The sequence below is a fragment of the Idiotropiscis lumnitzeri genome, chromosome 4, assembly GCF_059441095.1.
Source record: "Idiotropiscis lumnitzeri isolate Australia: NSW breed Sydney's pygmy pipehorse chromosome 4, RoL_Ilum_1.0, whole genome shotgun sequence".
Classification (NCBI taxonomy): domain Eukaryota; kingdom Metazoa; phylum Chordata; class Actinopteri; order Syngnathiformes; family Syngnathidae; genus Idiotropiscis; species Idiotropiscis lumnitzeri.
This window is the reverse complement of record NC_142394.1, coordinates 26,821,428-26,842,573: the sequence shown is the minus strand read 5'-3', so window position 1 is coordinate 26,842,573 and position 21,146 is coordinate 26,821,428. Positions and strand designations below refer to the sequence as shown.

The following is a 21,146-nucleotide window of genomic DNA, read 5'->3' as shown; positions in this document are numbered from 1 at the left end:
TGCCATTTTTATGCGCTTTATTTACTATCTAGTGAAATCTCAATCTACTTTTTTTTTTTTTTTTAATATTTCCTGGGAAAGGAGTTTAAGGACAAAAAGTGACCAGTGGCAAAAGATGTTTTCAGGCCGCCGTGGTTTTTGTCTGCTTCTCCCCCAGCTGCAGGATTCCCCGCCTCCTAATGCAATTGCATATGGCCTCCAGGACGCAAAAAGAAAGCAAATAACTGTAATTGCAGATTTGCTGGAGTAAATAGAGCATAGAATCCGCAGCAGTCAATCGAGACACAGTCAAAACAATGCTCGTTTTGCGCATTATGAGCCTCAGTGGGATGTGTTTGAGTGCCCGGCAAAACTATTCCCGGAGGTGGTCCTCGTGCTGGACGAGCCAACCATTTGGCCACGACAACAAAAAAAAAAACATCCGGAAAGCCACTTCCCGCAGCAACATTGAATCATTTTTCTTTCCTCTTCTGCATTAAAGCCGTTAATTAAGTTTTTTTTTTTTCCCACGGAGGATTAATGCATTGAAAAGCATGGCCGCCACTCAGCATGGCAACTGTTGGAGCGTGTGAACGGAGATGAATTAGCATCACGTGACCGGTGGCGTCAAGCCACAAGATGCTTCAGATCGCCTTTTTCCCGGCGTCGTTTAATTGGTCGACCCCGAGACGTCGCCGCGCGGAGCCACCGAGGCGGCTCTGCTCAGACGTTTGTCGGCTAAATGTGACTGCATGTTGAGGCTGCAGTAAAAAAAACAACAAAAAAACGCGTGAATCGTTGATGCTGACGTCAGACGGTGAGGCCTTTGGAAGGTTTTATCACGCAGGAGTCGTGTTGTGAATCTGTCACGACCACTTGAGACAATTCATTTCTGTCGCCGGGTGAAATGAAATTCATTGATTTTTTTTTTTTTTTTTTTTTTTTTGCCGCCGTGATGCCGCAGTTTGACCGTGAAATGGGTTTTAACCATGAAGCAGACGTGAACCCTTTTTTGTGCGCCCAATGCAGACCAAATATGGACAAAATCCATATTTTTGTATTATCGCCATTGTATCGTTTGCTGTTCAACAATAATTGTTTTCAATTGTACATTTTTTTATTTTTGCCAGCGGTGGGCGGTCAAGACCTTCTCTGCTGGCCAAACATAATCAAGAACTCACAATCATATTCTTCACGTTGATGACTTATTATATCCTTGTGTTGTATTTTTCGTCAAAGTTTTTATCCAATCAGAATTCAGCTAGCTCGTGTTGCCGGGCAGATTTCATGATATGCACGCTATTCGTCCGAGGGCTTCAGATACAATCGTTCTGTGTCTCAAGGGAGCTTTTACAGTTGATAGACGGTTGCGATAGCCAATCAGATCACGAGTTGATGACAGTAAATCCTTCTCGCTCGACCACCCTGAAAGCAATTTGAAACATTGTGACGTTCTTGTTTTTAATATTGTGCCTTGCTAGTCGTATGCAAATTTTTTGTTCTTTTTTTTTTAGCGATGATTTGGACTCCTCTTAATTGACTTTTAATCCCCTTTATGTACAGTTTTCCATTTTTATGGCCCCGGGTTTGAAGCCGTGTGATTAATGTCCTCTATTAAAACCTTCCGGCGCTTAATTGATGCTGCGGACGATGACGTCGGCACGCGAGCGAAGGAACCTATTTTATGCTGTTTTTAAGAGCGTCTCTCAGTTTTTTTTTTGGTGGAATGCAAACGTCACCTTCGGCCCTTGAATAACGACGCCGCTCAACTTTCTTCATTTGTTTCTGCATTGCGTGTCTTTTTTTGTATACAAAATGACACATGTATTCCTCTCAATCTGCCGGGATTAATGAGCGAAAGCGCTTGGCTGCGCTTCAGTTTGTAAATGAGATGCTAAAAATACGAGCCTCGGCTTCACGATTTGGATCCCGTTGGATTAGCCGCTTGCCTCGCTTGGCAAGTCGCATTGATGATTGAAATGAGGAGTTTTCATCACAATGTACCTTTGATGGGAGTACAGCGAACCGATTGTGGAATTTGGGGAATTACAATCGTGTGCATTCTTCTGCACACTTGGCACGGTGCTCCAGCTGTGCATATTCAATCGTACTCGCCGCAATATCCCGTTTTGAGGACTCTGCCGCCAATATTGCCCAAATGAAGTTGTGAGGTTTAATAAGCTTATTGCTGAGGGACTTTGATTTTAAGGACTTTTTTTCAATTGCTTGTTCTAGGATTGCATAGTACTCGCTAATGCATGATGTTGGTTGAAAAAAAAAAAATCAAAAAAAGATTTGTTTGGGAAAGAAGCGCAAGGCACTTTAGGCGCTGCGTCACGTCATGGAAAAAAAAAAAAAACTAAAGTGTACTCTGTTATTTACATTGGGCCCCTTTTATGTCTCATCTTATCCCGAGCGTCTCTTCCAGCAACGGAATGCTCTTTCGTTTGACAGTGTTTGGAGTGTGGGAGCAAAACTCCCAAAAAGAAGAGAAAGCGTTTGGACTTGTCAGGTGATTCAAAATAGAGAATTTGCGCCCTCTAGTGTCCAAACCAATGCAGTAAATTTTGAGACCTTTAATGTTCTAAATGTGTTTGTAAGATCGTTAGATAACTCGATAGAGATATTGGAATGTCGAAGCCAAAGCATTAACCCAGCTTTGGAGAGAGAGAGGGAGAGAGAGAGAGAGAGAGAGAGAGAGGGAGAGAGAGGGAGAGAGAGGGAGAGAGAGGGAGAGAGAGAGAGAGAGAGAGAGAGAGAGAGAGAGAGAGAGAGAGAGAGAGAGAGAGAGAGAGAGAGAGAGAGAGAGAGAGAGAGAGAGAGAGAGAGAGAGAGAGAGAGAGAGAGAGGAGAGAGAGAGAGAGAGAGAGAGAGAGAGAGAGAGAGAGAGAGAGAGAGAGAGAGAGAGAGAGAGAGAGAGAGAGAGAGAGAGAGAGATCAATTTATTTATTTATTTATTTATTTGTCAAGGAACAAACAGTTTCACTCAATACTTTGTTGCCATCTAGTGGCCATTTTTTTTTTTTTAAATGAGTCGTGGACGTTCCAAATTTTTCAATCCCCTGGATGGATAAAGTGTGACCTTCACCTTTAATCCATGCAATCTTGCCCCGAGAATCACTCTTGAAGAGGCAATCGCTGTCTCTGTAATTCCTCAAATAAAGAAAAAACAAAATTGCGTGCTTTTGACACCTTCACCACGGAAACTGAGTCCATCTCGTCTTGTCTCCGCTCTTTTGGAGTGCGACTATTCATCTTGGTGGCTTTCTTCGGCACGGTCGAAGGAGAAAAAAAATTGAGGAGGCTTTAACGGGAGCTTGCGTCCAAATTCCAAACTCTAAGCGCTTGCTGAGTAGCTGGAAAGGAAGTTTTCTTTTTCTTTTTTTTTTTTTTTTTTCTCCCCCCCCCTCGCCTGTCTCTCTCTTTCGCTCACTCACTCCAATGTGAGGCTTCACTCTCAAGCGTGGGAGGCAAAAGTGAGTGTGTGGAATTGGAGCAGGACTTTCAGCTCACTCGCGGCGAGGGAGCCTAGCAGGGCATCATGGGAGCTTTGATGGTCATCTTCTCTCTTCAGCCCAAACAAAGACGCAAGCCCACAGGTAGGAAGCCAGACTTTTTTTTTGGGGTGTCGTGAAAAAAAAAACCCCAGGTGCCGTCCCCATACAGCCTCGTAGGGAACGAGCTCAGCCAACTTGACGATTTCCAGCTCATTCCGCGAGCGTTGATGATGTCATGCAACACATTTCAGCTGTTGCTCGCCTGCAAATTTGGACGTTGAGCGTGCGCGGCAACTTCTTCCATTTCCTTCGTCCAATTTCGTTGCCAGACCAGCAGATCATGAAATTGCTTTTGAATCATCATAGTTATTTTTTTTGTTGCTGTTGGGTGGGAGGCGGGGGGGTTCACGAGGGGGTGTAAAGTGCGGCGATGTTGTTTGCTTTGCCATTATTTTTTTCTAGCACATCGTTGAGATAGTTTCTTTTTTTTTTTTTTTTTGGTTTTTAAATTTGACGTGTAAAAGCTTAATTTTACAATACGGATTTAACCAAAAATCCCCCAAAAAATCCACCTTTTTTGTTTTTTGTCCGCCTAACCCTGAATTTAGAAATATTCCAAAATGCTATATTACATCTATTCTTATTAGTATTATCCATCCAACTATCTCTTTTGTTATTAAAAACTCCTAATGTTCTAGGAAGAATATTAAGGGTCGATTTAGAATTTTCGCCCCCCAAAAAAATCATCTGGATAAAATAAATAAATTATAAATTAAATATATATTAACCAGTGTAATTATTGCGCCAACACAACTGCAGTGTTGATTATTATTTTTTTATTTTTGCATCGTCTAAATAAACATGTGCAACATAATATCCTGCACAAGTGCTTCCTTCGAACATTTATGTTTGGTCCCCCCCCTCTCTATTTTCCATGTATTAAATGTTGATAAGCGCTTTGGAACGGATTTTTAGGGTTTCATTTCTCCCCCCCACCCCCTCACCCCAATGCATTTCAATGGCCGTCAATTCTGCACAAATTCTGGCTATTCATCGGTTGGGTCGGCTTGCAGGTCACAATTCCCTGCAAACAGCGAGAGTACAGTAAACAAGTTGTTTCAATAGATTGGTCCATCTTCTGTTTGTTTTTTTTTAAACTCGCTGATCAGTGATGGAGCCCCAAAATCCTGATTGTTGTAAAGCGTAATTATTTTGTGTTCCCCCAAATGAAAATGCTACGCTGGCTCCCTCTCCACCGAGCAAATAATGCAAAGAGGCACTTAACAAGCCACTCTGCCGCCTGCCATTTTTCTCCGTCATTTGCATGACAAGAGCTGGCCGTCCCACAAGTCCAACAAGCCCCCTCAGGTGCTCGCGCGTTGCGTGCCTGCGTGCGTGCGTGGCCGGGATGTGAATGTTTGTGTTTTTGCCGCGTGGGAGTGAGCTGCTTACTCAGACTACCAACTGGTCAAATGAGTTGTCTGCGACAAGAAGCGACTGAAAGGCACGTGGAGGGGCTTCGTTGTCTTCATCGTCCTCCGAGCGCGCTTGTTGTGGGCCGCGTTCCTGACGCCGGGCCCGGTTGTCTTTGTCGGGCCTTCTGTTGTTCGGGGCCACAGAATTTTATTATTTTTTTTGTGTATCCATGGTTACCTGACAACCTGCATGCTCCCTTACGGAAGCAAACATGGGCCACAGGTAGAGCTTCCCCCATCGTTTGACCAAAAATGCTTTTGGGTGCAGTGTGATCGAGAGCCCAGCCGATAAATCGGTGGGATGATGATGCCTTCAGTCATTCCACATCACCAGTCAATCATAATTCATTTAATAGTGGCACCAAAGGAATTAATTTAATTTTTCCACCGCAAGAACCTGTAGACCAGTGCTTCTCAAATAGTTGGGCGGGACCCCCATGAGGGGTCGCGGTGCGATGCTGACGCGTGACCCTGGGGAATATGCTTTTTTTTACCGCCGCACTACAATGAAGTGTAATTGGACATCCGCTCCACTAGTTGGCAGTGGCGCTCTCCTTGCCCATTGTGCGCAGCAAAGTATAAACTCTACGGTGTGCGTTTGCTTTGCAACGAAAATGTTGTTATTTATAGTTGCGGCGGTGGGGGGGGAGGCGTATTGTTTTCTTCTTGATAGGGGGAGGGGCGTCACAGAAAATAATTGAGAAGCACTGCTTTAGAGGAACTTTTTGGTCAACTGAGTTGGCCTAATGGTGAACATGCTCTGTAGTTGAAAAAAAAAAAGAAGTCTTACTTCAGACATTTTTGAAAGTTGCTCTTAATTTTAATGCAAAAATTAAATATAATATATATAATATAATATGAACGTTTGTTTTCAGAAAAAGGCTCATTTTTTTATTTTTTAAATGTTCTTTTATAATAACAATAATTCCTATTCAATAGCTGGCTCACCTCCCAAAGTTTTTCCTTCGAAATTCATCTTGTTCTGATCCATTTGCGTGTGCATTCCGGTGCTGCTCGGCCTCAACATTCCAGCTCTGTGAGTTGGTGCTGGCCTGGATTGTCTCGCGAGTGCATCTTGTTCAGCAGTACCAGATGGGACGTGACAATGACAGCCCGCCCGCCGGCCGCTTCTATCGGGCTCAATTGATGACAAGGGCTGCAAATGTTTCCGATTTGTTCCCAGATGGTCAATGCTGCTTTGTGTTGTTGGCTATTAGAAGCCGGACTAACGAGCAGGAGGCAGCAATCCTGAGCAGCGGGGAACATTGGCGGCCACACTCGCCATTTGTCACGTCGCTAATGCTGATGTTTCCTGCAACGATGGAAACAGGATACTTGCTGTTATGCAACTCTCAATTTCACCCATTTCAAAAGTTGACGACAAAAAAAAGGCAATGCACAAAATATTGATTGAGATGCTTCGTGATGAAGTTAATGACATCCTTTTGGCGGTCCTTAAACATTCCCTGGAGCGTTATTACTGTTTTTGAGGAACCAAGGTTAAATAAAGTGTTTTGTTTTTTGTCAGTCGCTATTTTCAGCTCTAGTTTGCAGTTTCAATCTTTGTCCACTAGATGGAGGCATTGCCACAGAATACAGAGTGCAACACTGCTTGCATTTGTCTTGTTCTAAAATTTGTTATTAATTAATTGGCATAATTTACCGGATTGCACCGAAATAGTTTGTTCTGCTAATTTTGTAAGATTCCAAATTAATCCTTTTTTTACTTCAAATTTTTTACTTTTTTTTTTCATCAGAGAAGTAATTTTTTTTAGATCACTTGGCTGCACGCAAACATCTAGCAATCTACCCAATGACATTGTGTTCATCTTGTCAGCGTGCATCTGGCAACACACACATGCCACTAATTATGTTCACCACCAATCACACTGATTGATACGACACAACGTGCTGATTATTTCTGACTTGCATTTGCCAGGCCTTGATTGCGCCCTTCGAAGGAACTAATAAACACCAATCATTTTCCAGAAAAGGGCATATTTTGCATCATAAACAGGTTTGAGACTGTTTAGTAGTTTCAATAGAAAACAATATTTCAGAGGAAAAATTTTGTGGGATTAAGAAAAAAAAAGTTGTACATTCTCAAAAAACGGTCTGACATATTTCTGGGGGGGAAAAGTCAGTTTTTAACAAAATTATTTTTTTCCCCAAAAAATATAAATGAAGTAAAAATATACATTTTTGAAAAGAAAATATTTTCTTGGAAAACTGAGAGAAAGTTTGTATATATGTACTGACTAAGATAATAATTAAAGTGAATAAAATAGTTTGTGCATCATGATAATTCAATGGACACGACACTGTGGTGCTCATTCTGCGCTACGCGTTTTAGCCACCAGGGGGCAGTGTAATACATACTGCTCTTAGCTTTCATGATGAAACGCAGAAGTTCTTTACAGGTAAGCTGTAGAAATATTTGAAACTTTGCAGAAGATAAACAATTTGGGTCTGTGTATGCTTCCGAAAGTGAAATCTTCGTGAAATGCGTGAAATCTTTGATTGAATGGAAAATCAAATTGAATCAGGTCCTTGTGTATCAACTCGATTCGTATATCGAGTGCGAGGTTTTTCTCCCTCTTTCTGCCTCGACTGTTGACTGACAGAGCTGCAGTAGGCCTGCCCTCACTTTTGGCTAGCGACTGAGATGAATTACATCTCTGGTTTCAGTCGAGCCGCAGCAACAATGACGGCGGGTTTGCGATCGCGACGGCTAGCAGCTAGCCTTTTACTGAGCCACCTTTCACCCAGTGTTTCATCCTTTGCTCCATTGCGCAACATCACAAAGAGAAAATGTGTGAATTCATTTGAATTCAGCTCGAGTAAAATACTGTGTATGGGGAGAGAGTTTGTTTTTTTTTCATGCAGTTTTTAGCGAGTGTTCCACCGGGCTCGTCTACTTGGCTGTGGCGGTGCGCTGGGTGCTAGCAAGCGGCTTTGGCCTCTCTCCAAACCATCAGCAGCTCATTAGTTAATCTGCCGTATTCCATCATCTTGATTCACTTCGCAATGAAAGTAATTTCGATGTCAACATCCAAATGAGAGCTTGTGTTAATGTTTTATTGCAGATGAGTCGTTCTTTCGAACAGCTTTTCTGGGGGGTAAATGATGAGAATCAATTTGAACCAGTGATCAAGCCGATTTTGATTTCATTTTTTTATTAATTAGTTTTAGAGCTATTTGGTATGGTATTTGCAATCTGGTTAAAAGTATCAAATCTGAGGTAAAATATGATATTATATATATAATATATATATAAAAAAAAATATATATATATCAGCACATGTAAATTTTTTTAAATTTTTCAAAAATAAAAAAAATTCTTAAATACATCACAATTTTCTTTTTTATGTATTTATTTTTTTAATGATCTAAATTTGAATCCTTGCCAAACATAGGCGCCCCGTCACTTTCTTCCTCCTCCTCCTCCTCTTCCTCCACCTCCTCCTCCCGGTTGTTATCGTCGTCCACGCAAAGAGCGGCCCACACACACGCGAGTCTGTTGAGTGGCGCTTTGATGGCCCGCCGACATGAACTTGGAGGGTCTGGAGATGATGGCCGTGCTGGCCGTGGTGGTCCTCGTTGTGAAGGTTCTGGAGCAGTTTGGCTTGTTGGACGTCGGCTACGCCGGTAAGACGAGCGGGAACGAGCCGAGAAAGTTAGCTTTCGGTACTCTTGTTATTTCTGGACGTTCTTTTTCAACTTTAATTTCCTGTTATGGACCAAATGGTTCATTTGGTAATCTTGATTAAAAAAAAAAAAAAAAATATATATATATATATATATATATATATATATTTTTTTTTTTTTTTGATAATCGTCAGCTGTTCCATCTATGCCTCATTTTTATTTCCCAATTCCCGCAATAAATTCTAAAATACTCCAGTTATCTGAAACTGACTAAACCTTACAAAACAAGTGTTACGTTCCAGTGGGACATTATGACGACATTTTCCTTTTGCATTTGCGATATCGAGAATGCGTAAGAAAGTTAGCGATTTTCCCGGCGGTGCTGACGATCTTTGCTGGTCGTATTTCACGCGCCGGCCGGCCGAACCGGACAGCGGCTCCGACCCTTCTGGGTGGTGGCTCCCTTTTTATGTATTCCCGTCGTCCCCACCGGCGTCCTCGTCCCTCGTTGGCCGCTGACCTTTTCACTCGCCCGTCGCACCGGTCGCCCGACCGCTGACGAACGGCACGGCGTAAATCAAACGACGGATCGTCAATGTTATCAGCTCCCGCACGCGGGCCTTCTCGCCTTTTGTCACGCTGTCACTCGTTTTTATTTCTTCCTCTTTGAGTCAGCCCGCATGAATAGGTCTCATTTATTGAAAGGTAGGTGGCGCTATTGGCATGTGTCAGGGAAGATCGGTGAGAGTGGAGCATCTCAACTGGGGCCTGATAAAAAATAAATAAATAATTGTCACACTATGAGAGTTATACAGTGGACCACTGCAGGCTTATCAGCTAGTCACTGTTTTGAAAAAAAATATTTAAAAACACCTCACTAAGGGATGGCCATATACGCTCCCTGTAATCAAAGGGTAATTTTTTATCATACCATCTATAGTCAGCTATTATTATTTTGGAGTCAGCCAGTCCTCCATCAAGCATCTCCAGTTGCTCCAAAATGCTGCTGCTCGCCTCTTGACTGGAATTTTTTGTCATAATTTCGAGTTTGAGAAAAATGTTAGCATTTTGAAGGGGGAAAAAAATGTAATTCAGGAGGAAAAAAAACACAGAAAGTCTTAAATAAAAAATAAATTGCTGAAATATTTTTCGCCAAAAGTATATTTTCTAGAATTTTTTTTATGCTTCAACCACATACATCTTCAATTCCAATGCAATGTTCGTCTTTTAGCACAAAATAGGAGTTGTCGGCAAATTTAAATCCTCTGTCGAGCTCCCGTTTGCTCCTTGAGATTCCACACCTTCGCCCTCACCTCGTCACCAAAAGCGACGGAACGTTTACAATCGCCGTCACGCGAAGTTGCTGCAGGTGTCCCCCTAATTGTATCCCCTAATTGTGTCCCCCTCCTTGACGTCCGAAAATGACGGGCCAAGCAGCTTTGATTGATGAGCGAGCCAGCTGTTCTGTTCATGGTTCACTTGAAGCCAGTTCATGAAAATTCCGAGTTGAATCGTGGACGAAGGATGCTGATGAGTGGACGAAACACAAAGTCGCATTCCACACGCTTTTGGCCCTCTTGGACGGGCGGGGCTCATGTAACTTCGCATGTTGTCATGTTGCCGAGAAAAGTGAATTGAATATCTTCCTTTAGACAAAAGTAGTCATTTGCGCCCTCTTGTGGCAACTATAGGCAATTACAAAATATTTCAGGAGTCCTCTGTTATTTGCGAGTTTTCAACATTTGAGTTGGTCTTTCATCCCTACAAATATTGTACTTTAACAGGATTTTATTATTTCTCGGAAATAGAGGAGGCATTTGCAACAGTGAAACGCTAAAAAAAATACACATTTTAGGTAAAAAAACGATGCACTTAGACACAAATTGGTTGAAAAAAAAATGCGATAGTCCCATGCTTCTCGATTTATTTTCTGTCATAACCCAGAGGGAAGAAAATATTTTGCACTGCTGCTATAAATACTGATTTCTCTATAAAATTGTTCACTATATATATATATATATATATATATAAATAAATTTGGAAAATATATTTATTGACATTGTTGAGACTCGCTGCGCAGTTTAACAATGTGAGCGGCACTGCCACCTACTGTAGTGGATGTGCAATTACACTTTATTCTGTTTCCTACGGTCGCCCGATCTTGCATCGTATTAAATATCAACTTTTCCATAAAATCTCTCTTTTTCAATTTATTGAGGTTTTTTTTAGACAACATACCCTTATTTTCTCAAATATTTTTTTTAATCTACAAAATATTTTTTTTCCTGTGATTAAAAATTTTTTTTTTACATCCTCAAATTCTCAGCTTTCAATTTTTTCACCAAACACTAATCAATCAGTGTCAGTAATCTTTCTGTGTACACAAAAGCAGAGTTTTGAAAGTAGCGACATTTTTTTTTAAAGGGCCAGTAGATGGTGGTATTCGGTCATATTATGCTGCCGACCCCCCCAGCACCGCAAACATCTTGTTGGGGACAAGGTCCCGCATGATCGGTGATCAGTAATGTAGTCTTCCAGAGCGGTGTATCTTGTTCTCTTGTCGTCACTCCTCCCAGTCCACCCCCTCGCCCCCCCCCCCCCCCCCCCCTCCCCTCCCTTCCTCACACGTCTCCTCACCATCCTCCCCCTCGCTCGGCGCTCGTCAAGTGCAAGAGCGGACTTTGCTCCCGCCGCTTTCCCGTCATTGTCTGGATTGAGGTCACGCCATTGCTTCTGTGACCCGAAGGCTTTGAGTTTTCCGTGTCGACCTGGATTTAGCGAGCGGCCAGGCAGGAGACGGGTGTCAGGGGGCACCCGGCTTGTGTGCCCGGCCCGGCTTAGCGCTGGAGTGGGCGCGGGGGAACTGGAGCGTGGGACCGGGCGCCAGCCCTGGTGGCTTCGAGGAGGTGGGTGGCTCCGGGTCCGGGTCCGGCTCGGGCCAGGGGGGTGACGAGTGGTCCGAGAGCGGCGTGGTGCTGAGCGCCATCTGGGAGACGGAGGGTCTGCAGACGGTGGGCATCGTGGCGCTGGTGTTTGCCTCCATCAAGCTGCTGCACATCTTGGGGATCATCAACTTCTCTGAGGGTAAGACCTCAAGAAACGAGTCTTTCAACTTAAAGGCTGTCCCCAAATAAATGTACTCACTCTTCTTTTTGGTTTTTATTTTCTAAATACTGTGGTGTGTCAAAGACATATTTTGTTGTCATTCTTTTTTTCATTTTCATTTAAAATTAAATATATTTTTTTTTACTCTGATGAGATGAGGTGACCAAAACACTCTATCCATCTGCTCTTGGTCCCGCCCCTTTTTTATTAATTTTTTTTATTTTAGAACTTATTGTGGCCCACCAATCAAAATGTTTGCCCACCCCTGCTCTAGTTTGATAAAATAAACTGCACTACACTCTCTTGGGAAAAAAAAAACATGTCTTAAAGAAGCACATGGGTGTCAAACTGTGGCCTGGGGGCCAAATTTGGCCTGCAGTGTAATTATATTTGGCCCGCGTGGCCGTACCAAATGACTAATATACCATTTTACATTCTATATGATAATACTAACATTAAAAATGATAATAATTTAAAAAATTTACATTAATAAAATTTAAATTTAATTTGCATTAATAAAACCACTTAAAAAAAAAATTTCAATAAAAAAAAAAAAAACAGTACTTATATTGTTTTTAAAATATTAAATGCTGGCCCGCGGCTTTGTTCAAGTTTTAGTCTTCCAAACGGTCATCAATGTAACACTTTTGTGCTTCCAGTGGCACTTTGACAGACGTTCTTTTTTTTTTTTTTTAGAAAGTTGACGTGAACACCTCAAACAAAACCAAAACATACGTTAGCTTCGGACAGCCAAAGAGTGATTTATTTAGTTGCGGTAGTTATTTTTGGGACACCCTGTAGAGGTAAATGATTCAAATGTTCTGAGGGGAAGCAGTCTGCGGCGGGGACACTTGAACGCCGTCTCATATGCATCTCAAGGAAAAAGCCGTCTAATTAGCGAGGCGGCTGTAAAACTCACTCCGCGCGTCAGGCCCAAGCGAACGCTTTAATCCCGACCGCGGTCGTCTCATTAAATCAACCTGGACCGCAGACACTTCTGGCACACTTCCAATTAGCGTAAACCGTTCACAAATGCGCGAATTGGCCTCATTCTAATTGGGATGCATGCGGGCTTGTCAAAGATTGAGTGCAAGTTTTGCCTTCCCAACGCAAATCGATGAGGCCAGACGACCTGCGTGTGTCGTTATCAGTGCGACGGGTGTCTACGGGGATCATTTCTGCGGGGAAAAAAAATCAAGCATCTGATGAGCTTGGCAGTCCTGAGCGAGAGGTTCAGAGATGGCGGGAAAAAAAAAAATCATTTTACAATTATGGAACTGTGGAGATGGTCAATAATGGGAGACAAATGCTTATTTCGGAGGCTAATCTTCACCGACTGTCGGTCTGACACGGTGTATATAGATCACTTCAAGCAGGTGTGGGCAAACTACAGCCCGGGGGCCACGTGCGGCCCGTTAAACGTTTTAATCCGGCCCGCCGAATTTGAAATAAATTAACTGAATAAATCTTGTTAATAATATTTTTGAGGGGCGACCAGGATTATTTTATTTTCTAGCCATTTTGGAATTGCAACTAATTATTGAACTCTGAGGTAACCACTATCCGCAAATAATAATACTTGATTATTTATTATCCATTTATTTCCCTGAGGATTAATTTTGGAGGCGTCAAGTCGTAGTTCCCGGCGATTGAACATGAGTCCGTCCGTGCCCGCAGCTTGCGTCCCCCCCAAAAAAAATTTCCACCTGAGCAACCCCATCTGGACGGCGTTAGACGTTAGAATGTTTAGAAGTCCACCGTTAGCAAAATATCACACGCTTGTTGGTTTTTTTTTTTTTGTGTGGAGTGCAGAAGTGCTTCGCTTTGTGCTGATTCAGCCACTTGAGCTCCATCCATCATTTGGTTAGTTTTGCTTAATTGGCATTTTTTCTTTTTTTTTTTAAACAATGATGTATCTCGTCCAGACCTCAATTCAAAGGAGCCCAAGCGTGTGGCGCAATTAGCCTTTTGGCTATCTTCCTCAACGCCTCTTTAAGCATGTGGAAGTGATTGACGTGGCCTTTTGCTGGCGTCCCTTGGGGGGCGGGGGGGGGGGGGGGGGATCGTTGCACTCAAGTAAGTCTGCGGCAGATTGAAAGTATGAGGCTTTCATCACTTTGGATGAAAACATCACTCGTAAGAGAATGCGATTGAGACGATAGAGCCGCAGATGCGGAACAAGAGAAGACGGATAGGAAGACGGGGGATGATTGACACCGTTGTCGAAGACAAGAATTAGCACACCTGTCTTTGAACTTGCAAAATCGAGCAAGCGTTTTTGATGTGGGGCCAAGAAATCTCAATATCGGAGTTTAGTGTATTCAAATGAGCCGTGTGCATGTTGGTATTCCTCGAGGGTCTTGTAATGGAAGCAAACATGTTGGCCCGCTCGTATTTATACGCTTGCAGGATTTTTGCGTGGAAGCCTTTTTTGCTCGGCGGGACAAAGATCGGACTGTCATCTGCATAGCAATGGAAGGAAATAAAATGATTTTGTAGGATGGAACGAAGGGGCAGCGAATAGAACGAAAACAGCAAGGGACCCAAGGCGAAACCTTGTGGGACACCGCAAAAAAAAAACTTGTTGATGAAATGCTCACTTGGCCCTGCAATATATTCACGCTGTCAAGGTGTCAAGTGTGTCTATGTAAAGCCATATACAGTATTGACGGCCGCATGTCTTTGCAAAATGTCGCGTCCATTTTCCCGTCAGTCGTAAAACGCTGCAGGCACTTTTATTAAATCACGACGGTGACATATGGCTCATGCCGACTCGCTCGCGCTGGGGCTTGTTTGTGCATCCACCTCCGGAATCCTCTGTGTGTTATCTGATTGGATGAGTTGAAGGGGGGGGTATCTTTTTTTCATTACGCAGCAGGGGACTTTGTTTGGATTTCTTTTGCTTTATTGACTGAGCTTGTGTGGATGCTAATCAGCATGTGTCGTCCTCGTGCGGCAGCAGCACTCAATCAGTTACATCCAGATTTTCATATTTGATTTACTGTATACCTGTTTGTCGTGCCACTTTCTCATATCCCGTTATAGTGTCTCGTGCGAGGGTCGCCAACTCCAGTCGTTGAGCGCCCCTATTTTGCATGTTTTAAATGTTTCCCTCCTCCAGCACATCTGATTCAAAAGCTCATCAGCAAGCTCTGTAGAAGCCTGATAAAAATCCTGATTATTTCAGTCAGGTGTGTTGGAGGAGGGAAACATCTAAAATATGCAGAATAGGGACCCTCGAGGACCGGAGACGGGCCCCCCCCCCATGTCAGTCACCTGCCCAAAATTTGTTTTTAGCTCATCAGCAAGTTCTGCAGAAGGTTTGACAACAACCCTGATTATCTCAGTTAGGTGTGTGGGAGAAGGGAAACATTGAAAATATTCAGGAAACCGGCCCTCGAGGACCGGTGATAGGTCCCCCCATGTCAGGCACCTGCCAAAGAAAAGGATTTTGCTCATCTGCAAGTTCTGCAGAAGCTTGATAACAATCTTGATTATTTCAGTCAGGTGTGTTGGAGGAGGGAAACATCTAAAATATGCAGGATAGGGGCCCTCGAGGACCGGAGACGGGGCCCCTTGTCAGGCACCTGCCCCCAAAAAATGTTTTAGATCATAAGCAAGTTCTGCAGAAGGTTTGATAACAACCCTGATTATCTCAGTCAGGTGTGTGGGAGGAGGGAAACATTGAAAATATTCAGGATAGGGGCCCTCGAGGACCGGCGACGGGGCCCCCTTGTCAGGCACCTGCCAAAGAAAAGGATTTTGCTCATCTGCAAGTTCTGCGGAAGCCTGATAACAATCCTGATTATTTCAGTCAGGTGTCTTGGAGGAGGGAAACATCTAAAATATGCAGGAAATGGGCCCTCGAGGACCGGAAATGGTGCCCCCATGTCAGGCACCTGCCCCCAATTTTTTTTTAGCTCATCAGCAATATGCAGAAGCGTTGATAACAACCCCGATTATTTTAGTCAGCTGTGTGGGAGGAGGGAAACATCTAAAATATGCAGGATAGGAGCCCTTGAGGACCGGACATGGGGCCAAAGAAAATGATTTTGCTCATCAGTAAGTTCTGCAGAAGCCTGATAACAATCCTGCCAACGAACAGATTCACACCTTTTATCAGACTTATGTACTCAAACTGTCTGGTGCCCTTTCGTAAAACTGTCTAGTACTTCTTTGTTGACCTCTCTAGTACCATGTCATTCAAACTCCAAACATAATACTATCTAGTACACTGTTGTTGAACAGTTAGGTGCCCCGTGGTAAAGGTCAATGAAAATGAAGCTTCAAATTTGCTTCATGAACCATTTTTAGAAACACTGAGTGTCTAACGGTCTCGTAAACATCATACAAATGTCAAATTCTGTTTGTCGATGTGTCTGGTACCCGATGTAGCACGATCGCTTGTGTTATAAGAACGGTCTACTCTTCTAATAACATCAGTCCTGGAACTTTTCTGACAGCGACATTTCTCATTGTACACCTGTTGACCGGCGGCGGCAGCGTGTTGATGGACGCGCTGCTTCCGTGGAGATGAGCTGGCTGATACACGGGCTCCTATATTTGGAACGGCTGCGTGGCTGCCGTTGAGATAAGATCAGGTGTCGGGTTGCGTTCGGGTGCTGACGGTTTGTTGCTGGATTTACTTGGTGAGCTTCGACCGTGATTTGAGGGGCATGGAATTTCAAAATTGCATTTTTTTCAACTCTCTTAACATCTTACGTGGTGATTGCGCCAGGTTATAATTATTAAACAATATTTGGGAGTAATATGCGGGGTGTGGCGGCGTGTAACGCTATCTTACGTCCTACTTTTTTCATTCACGAAAATGTATGGACCAATCTGAGTTGTTGCATTTTTCGAAGCTGACTAAATGTCAGCGTTACGGATATGTGCTCTGCTGCGTGTCGTGGGAATGACCCCTAAATGTACTGCAAAGCCTGAAATGCCCCATGCTGGTCATCGACTGCGTTTCTAGGTCACGCCGACTCATCAAATATGAATAAGCAGCTCCTTTTCAGGTTCAGGGAGATATTTTTTTTTGTTGTTGTTGTTGTTGAGGGTCAGCAAGGTTTGATCTTTACTTTCAGATAAATGACCAACCTGGAGGCTGTTGTGCTGCCATTTGATCATTTCCAGCGTCCGCTTCCTCCTCTTCATTAGTTTGGTAAATTGATAAAAAAACAAAGCGCCAAACGCTGTCGTCTGCAAAGTTGGTCATGCAGCGTCCTGTGGTGATTCCAATTTGCTGAGCTTTTTAAACCCTGGTGCGGCGTTCAATCTTAATAATCCGTTTCTGCGTTGCTGCAAGGTGGAGGGGCGAAAACAATGACAACGTCTTTGCTGATTCGGTTTCTTTGGAGGGGAAAGAAGGCAAAAGTGCAGCGAGGTTGTGTGTTTGCGTGTACGCATGGGCATTTGACTACTATTTCCAACCTCAATTTTTTACGGGAATCTTTCTTTCAATGTTCTGCACTCCGACATTGTGTTATTGGAGTGGATATGCAGTAAGCTCAACTTCCCATTCATCCCCTCCTCCCCCATTTTTGTGTGTCTGTGTAGAAATGCGCTAAAGCTGCACACTTGATTCTTCAGGTCAACAACACCAAAATGCACGGCAAGGCGGACATGGAAGACAGAAAAAGTACACAATATATAAAATACAGCCTTCTCTTAAAAAAATATTTCTTTTTTTGAGGGAATGTCGCCTCCATTATTCACTAAACTTGCCTATGCACGCTTTTTGTGCTAAGAGGAAAGTATAAAATTAATATTTTGTCTTTAGTGCTTATAGTTTGTGGTATTTTTCAGGGCTGGGTGTTGATTCAAATTTCCAGATGATTCAGTTTTCATTTCGCGATTCACTTTGATCTGATTCGATTTTTGATTCGATTCGATTTTTGATTCGTGATTTACTTTGCGTCGATTCGATTCGCGATTCGATTCGATTTTTGATTCGCGATTTACTTTGCGTCGATTCGATTTGCGATTCACTTTGATTCGATTCGCGATTCACTTTGATTTTCGATTCAATCAAGGATTTCACGCAGTACTAATTTTACTTTGGTATGGAAGGCATTCTCAGAAGAACCAATGTTGCAATTAGTTCAAACTGCTTGCTAGGTGTATTTGCCAAAATATTAATATTTACGTAAAAAATTTAAGCCAATGCAGTTCCATTAATCATGTCCGTTTTATTTAACATGACCTGATCAAAACAATAAATACGTTTGCCTTCATACTTTTTGGCGCTGACTTCACTGCGTCCACCATTTTATTTTGATACGCGACTTTTGCGTCATCATAAGATATCGCGATGTGTGAAAAGATGTTATTAAAAATATCGATATATGTTTTTAGGAATCGATATCGCTATGAATTTGAAAATGTATTCAAATTTATATATTATCATGGGCCATAGGAGAACCAGACCATATTTTGTTAAAAAAATAATAATAATAAATAATAATCTAGATATATATTTAGTTGTTCATTCAAAACTCTTTCAACAAATTCCCATTTTCCTAAAATGCATTTTGGGAAGTATTCCTTCCTAGAACGATGACTTAAATTTCATGTAGACACGCCGAATGGAAATGGAAAAAATATCCCAAAAATATTTATCAGTGGCAGTCCACATTTCGACTCCACTTGACGAATTTAAGCGCTAATTAGCAACTCACTTGGCTATTTGCACTCAGCCGAATACTTTAAAAAGCCATAAACGCTTTAAAATTGCGATGTGGTGGGGGCATGAACAGTGAATTGATAGCGCGGGTTCACTCGAGTGTGTTTGTCTGGCACCCGCAAATAATTTGTCTTGCGGGCCAGCACTTTGTCCTTGAGCTCCTCGCCAGAACGGCGGCCTCCCATTGGTGCGAGTCAATCTTCCAAATTCACGTCTGCCTGTTATGAAATCGGCACAGGGAGGTTGAACGCGAGCGTTGTGTCAGCTAGGTAACATTGATGAATCAAAGTGGCCCAAAGACATCAACAAAATGTCTCCCTCAACGCTGACAAATGCGTCGGGCACAATAATGCTCGCCATCTGCACTCGGCATCGATGCTGCACAGCACAAATGAGGACTCCTTTTTTTTTTTTCTTCCCCATTAGTATGCGCCGCCAACTTGGGGTAAATGCGTTTGGCAGTACAGTTTTCGGATGGTAGTTGTTGTGAGTCTGTCCAAGAAATAACAATAAAAAGTTGATTGGGAAGTGTTTTTTTTTTTTTTTTTTTTACAAGCGGAGAGATGCTTTTGTCCTTTTTATGAGGCTGTCTTATCTGGCTGTTTAAAGATGCACTTGCAACCGCGACACTTTTTTTTTTTATTGGCCGGCTTACGCAAGCCTCACGCGCCTGTTACAATTAGTGGATCTAAAAAGTCTACACACCCCTGCTATAAAGGGCAGGTTTCTGTCATGTTGACAAATGAGACCAGGATAAATCATTTCAAAACTGTTGCTACCGTTCATGAAAATTGTACAACTTAATGGATTTTTTTTTTAGATATTTTGTAATAAATAAATTAAATAATATGGTTGCACAAGTGTGCGTATCATCTTCTAAATGCAAATTACTTTTGCAAGTTAAATGGAAATCAGCCGCACACGTGTCACCACCATTGTAAGTGTCTTCAAGTAACCCCAAATAAATTTCTGCCAGTGGACTTTTTTTTTTTATATCATCAGTAGATAGTATTGTTAACTGTACAGCAAAAAAAATAAAAAATGAATAAATCACAGTTTGTGACATCCCACAGTTGACATTGGATGCAGTAAGAGAACAAAATGCAAATCATGAGAGTGATTAATTTTTTTTTTTTTTACTTTTTTCATGTTGGGAACAAATTCAATGCTATTTAAAATAAAATATTAAAAAAAAAATGGTACCAGTAAATCTCAAAAAGGGCAAAATGTATGTAATTAAATTAAAAATAAATATTTCGTACTATAAAAATGCAATTTGAAAAAAAAAAAAAATGTAAAGTTTGAATTTCATCATAATGCATGTCATCTGTGAGTCACAAAATCTGCGAGCCAGAATCTGAGCTGCACTTTATTTCTTTACACTTCTAGTCTCTTGACATGTCTGTGTTTGGGGGGGGGACAAAAAAATCCAGATAATAATACCGTTGTACCGTTAAACCCCAAATCCCAAAAATTATTGTTAACTAGGCTCGGATGAAAATAAATAAATAAATAAATTCACTTTTTTATTTGGAAACCTTTCATGGGACATTTGAAGTCTGATCAACAACTGGACGGGAAACACTCGTGGTGACACCTCACCGACAGGAAGAAAGTCATCCATTGGCGCACGGCCGAATGAGATATCGTTGTCACACCTTCACACGAGAGGAGGTCAGCAGTCTCGAGTTCTACTGACCCAGTGGCGGACTTTTGAATAAGTCATACCGACCGTTGATGTCACGCTCAGGTCAGCCTTCAACTTGTTCACAGGTGTCACTTTACACCAATGCTTGCTTGCCTTCGTTCCAAATCAGTGGCCTTCCATCCTTCCTTCCTCTGCTGGCGTGTTGTTGCCCTGAAGAAAGTTTGGGGTTATTTTGCCCGGTCTCCGTTGCCACGGTAACCGGCATTATCCACCCATGTAATTGTGCTCCCCAGGTTACCCCTCGATTGGCCGCGGGCGCGGGGTGTGGGCTCGCCTCATGAGGTTGCTCCCGTGCGCCGCCGCCACATCGTCATCGGGCGCGGAACAAAGCAAGTGGCTCTTCTTCGTTCCTTTGTCAAAGATACTTAGTGCAACTTAAGAGCTATTGATGGCACACGGGTGGCAAAAAAAGATCAAGTGACCTGAGTAAAACAACCCTCACATGAGACTTTGACCACACTGAGGTCTTGAGAAAATTGCTTGAACGACGTTTTGAGACCTCTGGCTTGAATGTGTGATAGTCAGTTTAAACAAAAATGTTACATGAGGTAATTTGCTTCCAAGGGAGCACATGGAATAGCAACAGCAATCTACATTTCAACTGGTAAGTTGATTAAAAAAATAGACATTGTGGAAATTCAGACATTGGTTAAGGCACTGGTCTCCAACTTTTTTCCGTCGCGGGCCGAACTTTTGCATCGTGGGAGGGGCTAGTACTTGTTGCTAATGCTAACAGCGAGCTGCTAGCTAGGAGTAGCCACTAACTTGTGTCGTGTCATACAATGACGACGTCATTAGCTAGCGTTTTTTTAGCGTCCTAAATTAGTGACTGAATATGATTTCGGGATGGCGTTGTGTTGATGTTGGTGGAAACGATGTCGTGCCAATTAAACCTGCGAGAAAGCAAGCCGAAAGGTCGAAAACGGAAGTCAAGGTAGCCGTTACGTCACCATGAGGGCTAACTTCAAAGTAAAAGTTTACTAAGTCTATTTCATTGGCATCAATGACTGTATTTGTTAAATTTATTTTGAAGTCAGCCGCCGTGG

General features: G+C 42.5%; 1 protein-coding gene across 7 annotated transcripts in view; it reads left to right on the top strand.

The window, feature by feature from the left end:
- kcnip4a (potassium voltage-gated channel interacting protein 4a) overlaps positions 1-21,146 on the top strand; it is a 44,010-nt gene that overhangs the window by 18,001 nt on the left and 4,863 nt on the right. The window contains exon 2 of one of the 7 annotated variants that reach the window (XM_088293279.1): positions 20,334-20,429. The exons of 4 other annotated variants lie outside the window; for them this stretch is intronic. In XM_088293279.1, coding sequence (XP_088149405.1) covers positions 20,334-20,429 — 96 coding nt within the window. Of the gene's footprint in view, positions 1-3,434; positions 3,579-8,434; positions 8,600-20,333; positions 20,430-21,146 lie in introns of those variants that run through there. 2 more of the 7 variants (XM_088293285.1, XM_088293281.1) reach the window with 2 other exon arrangements.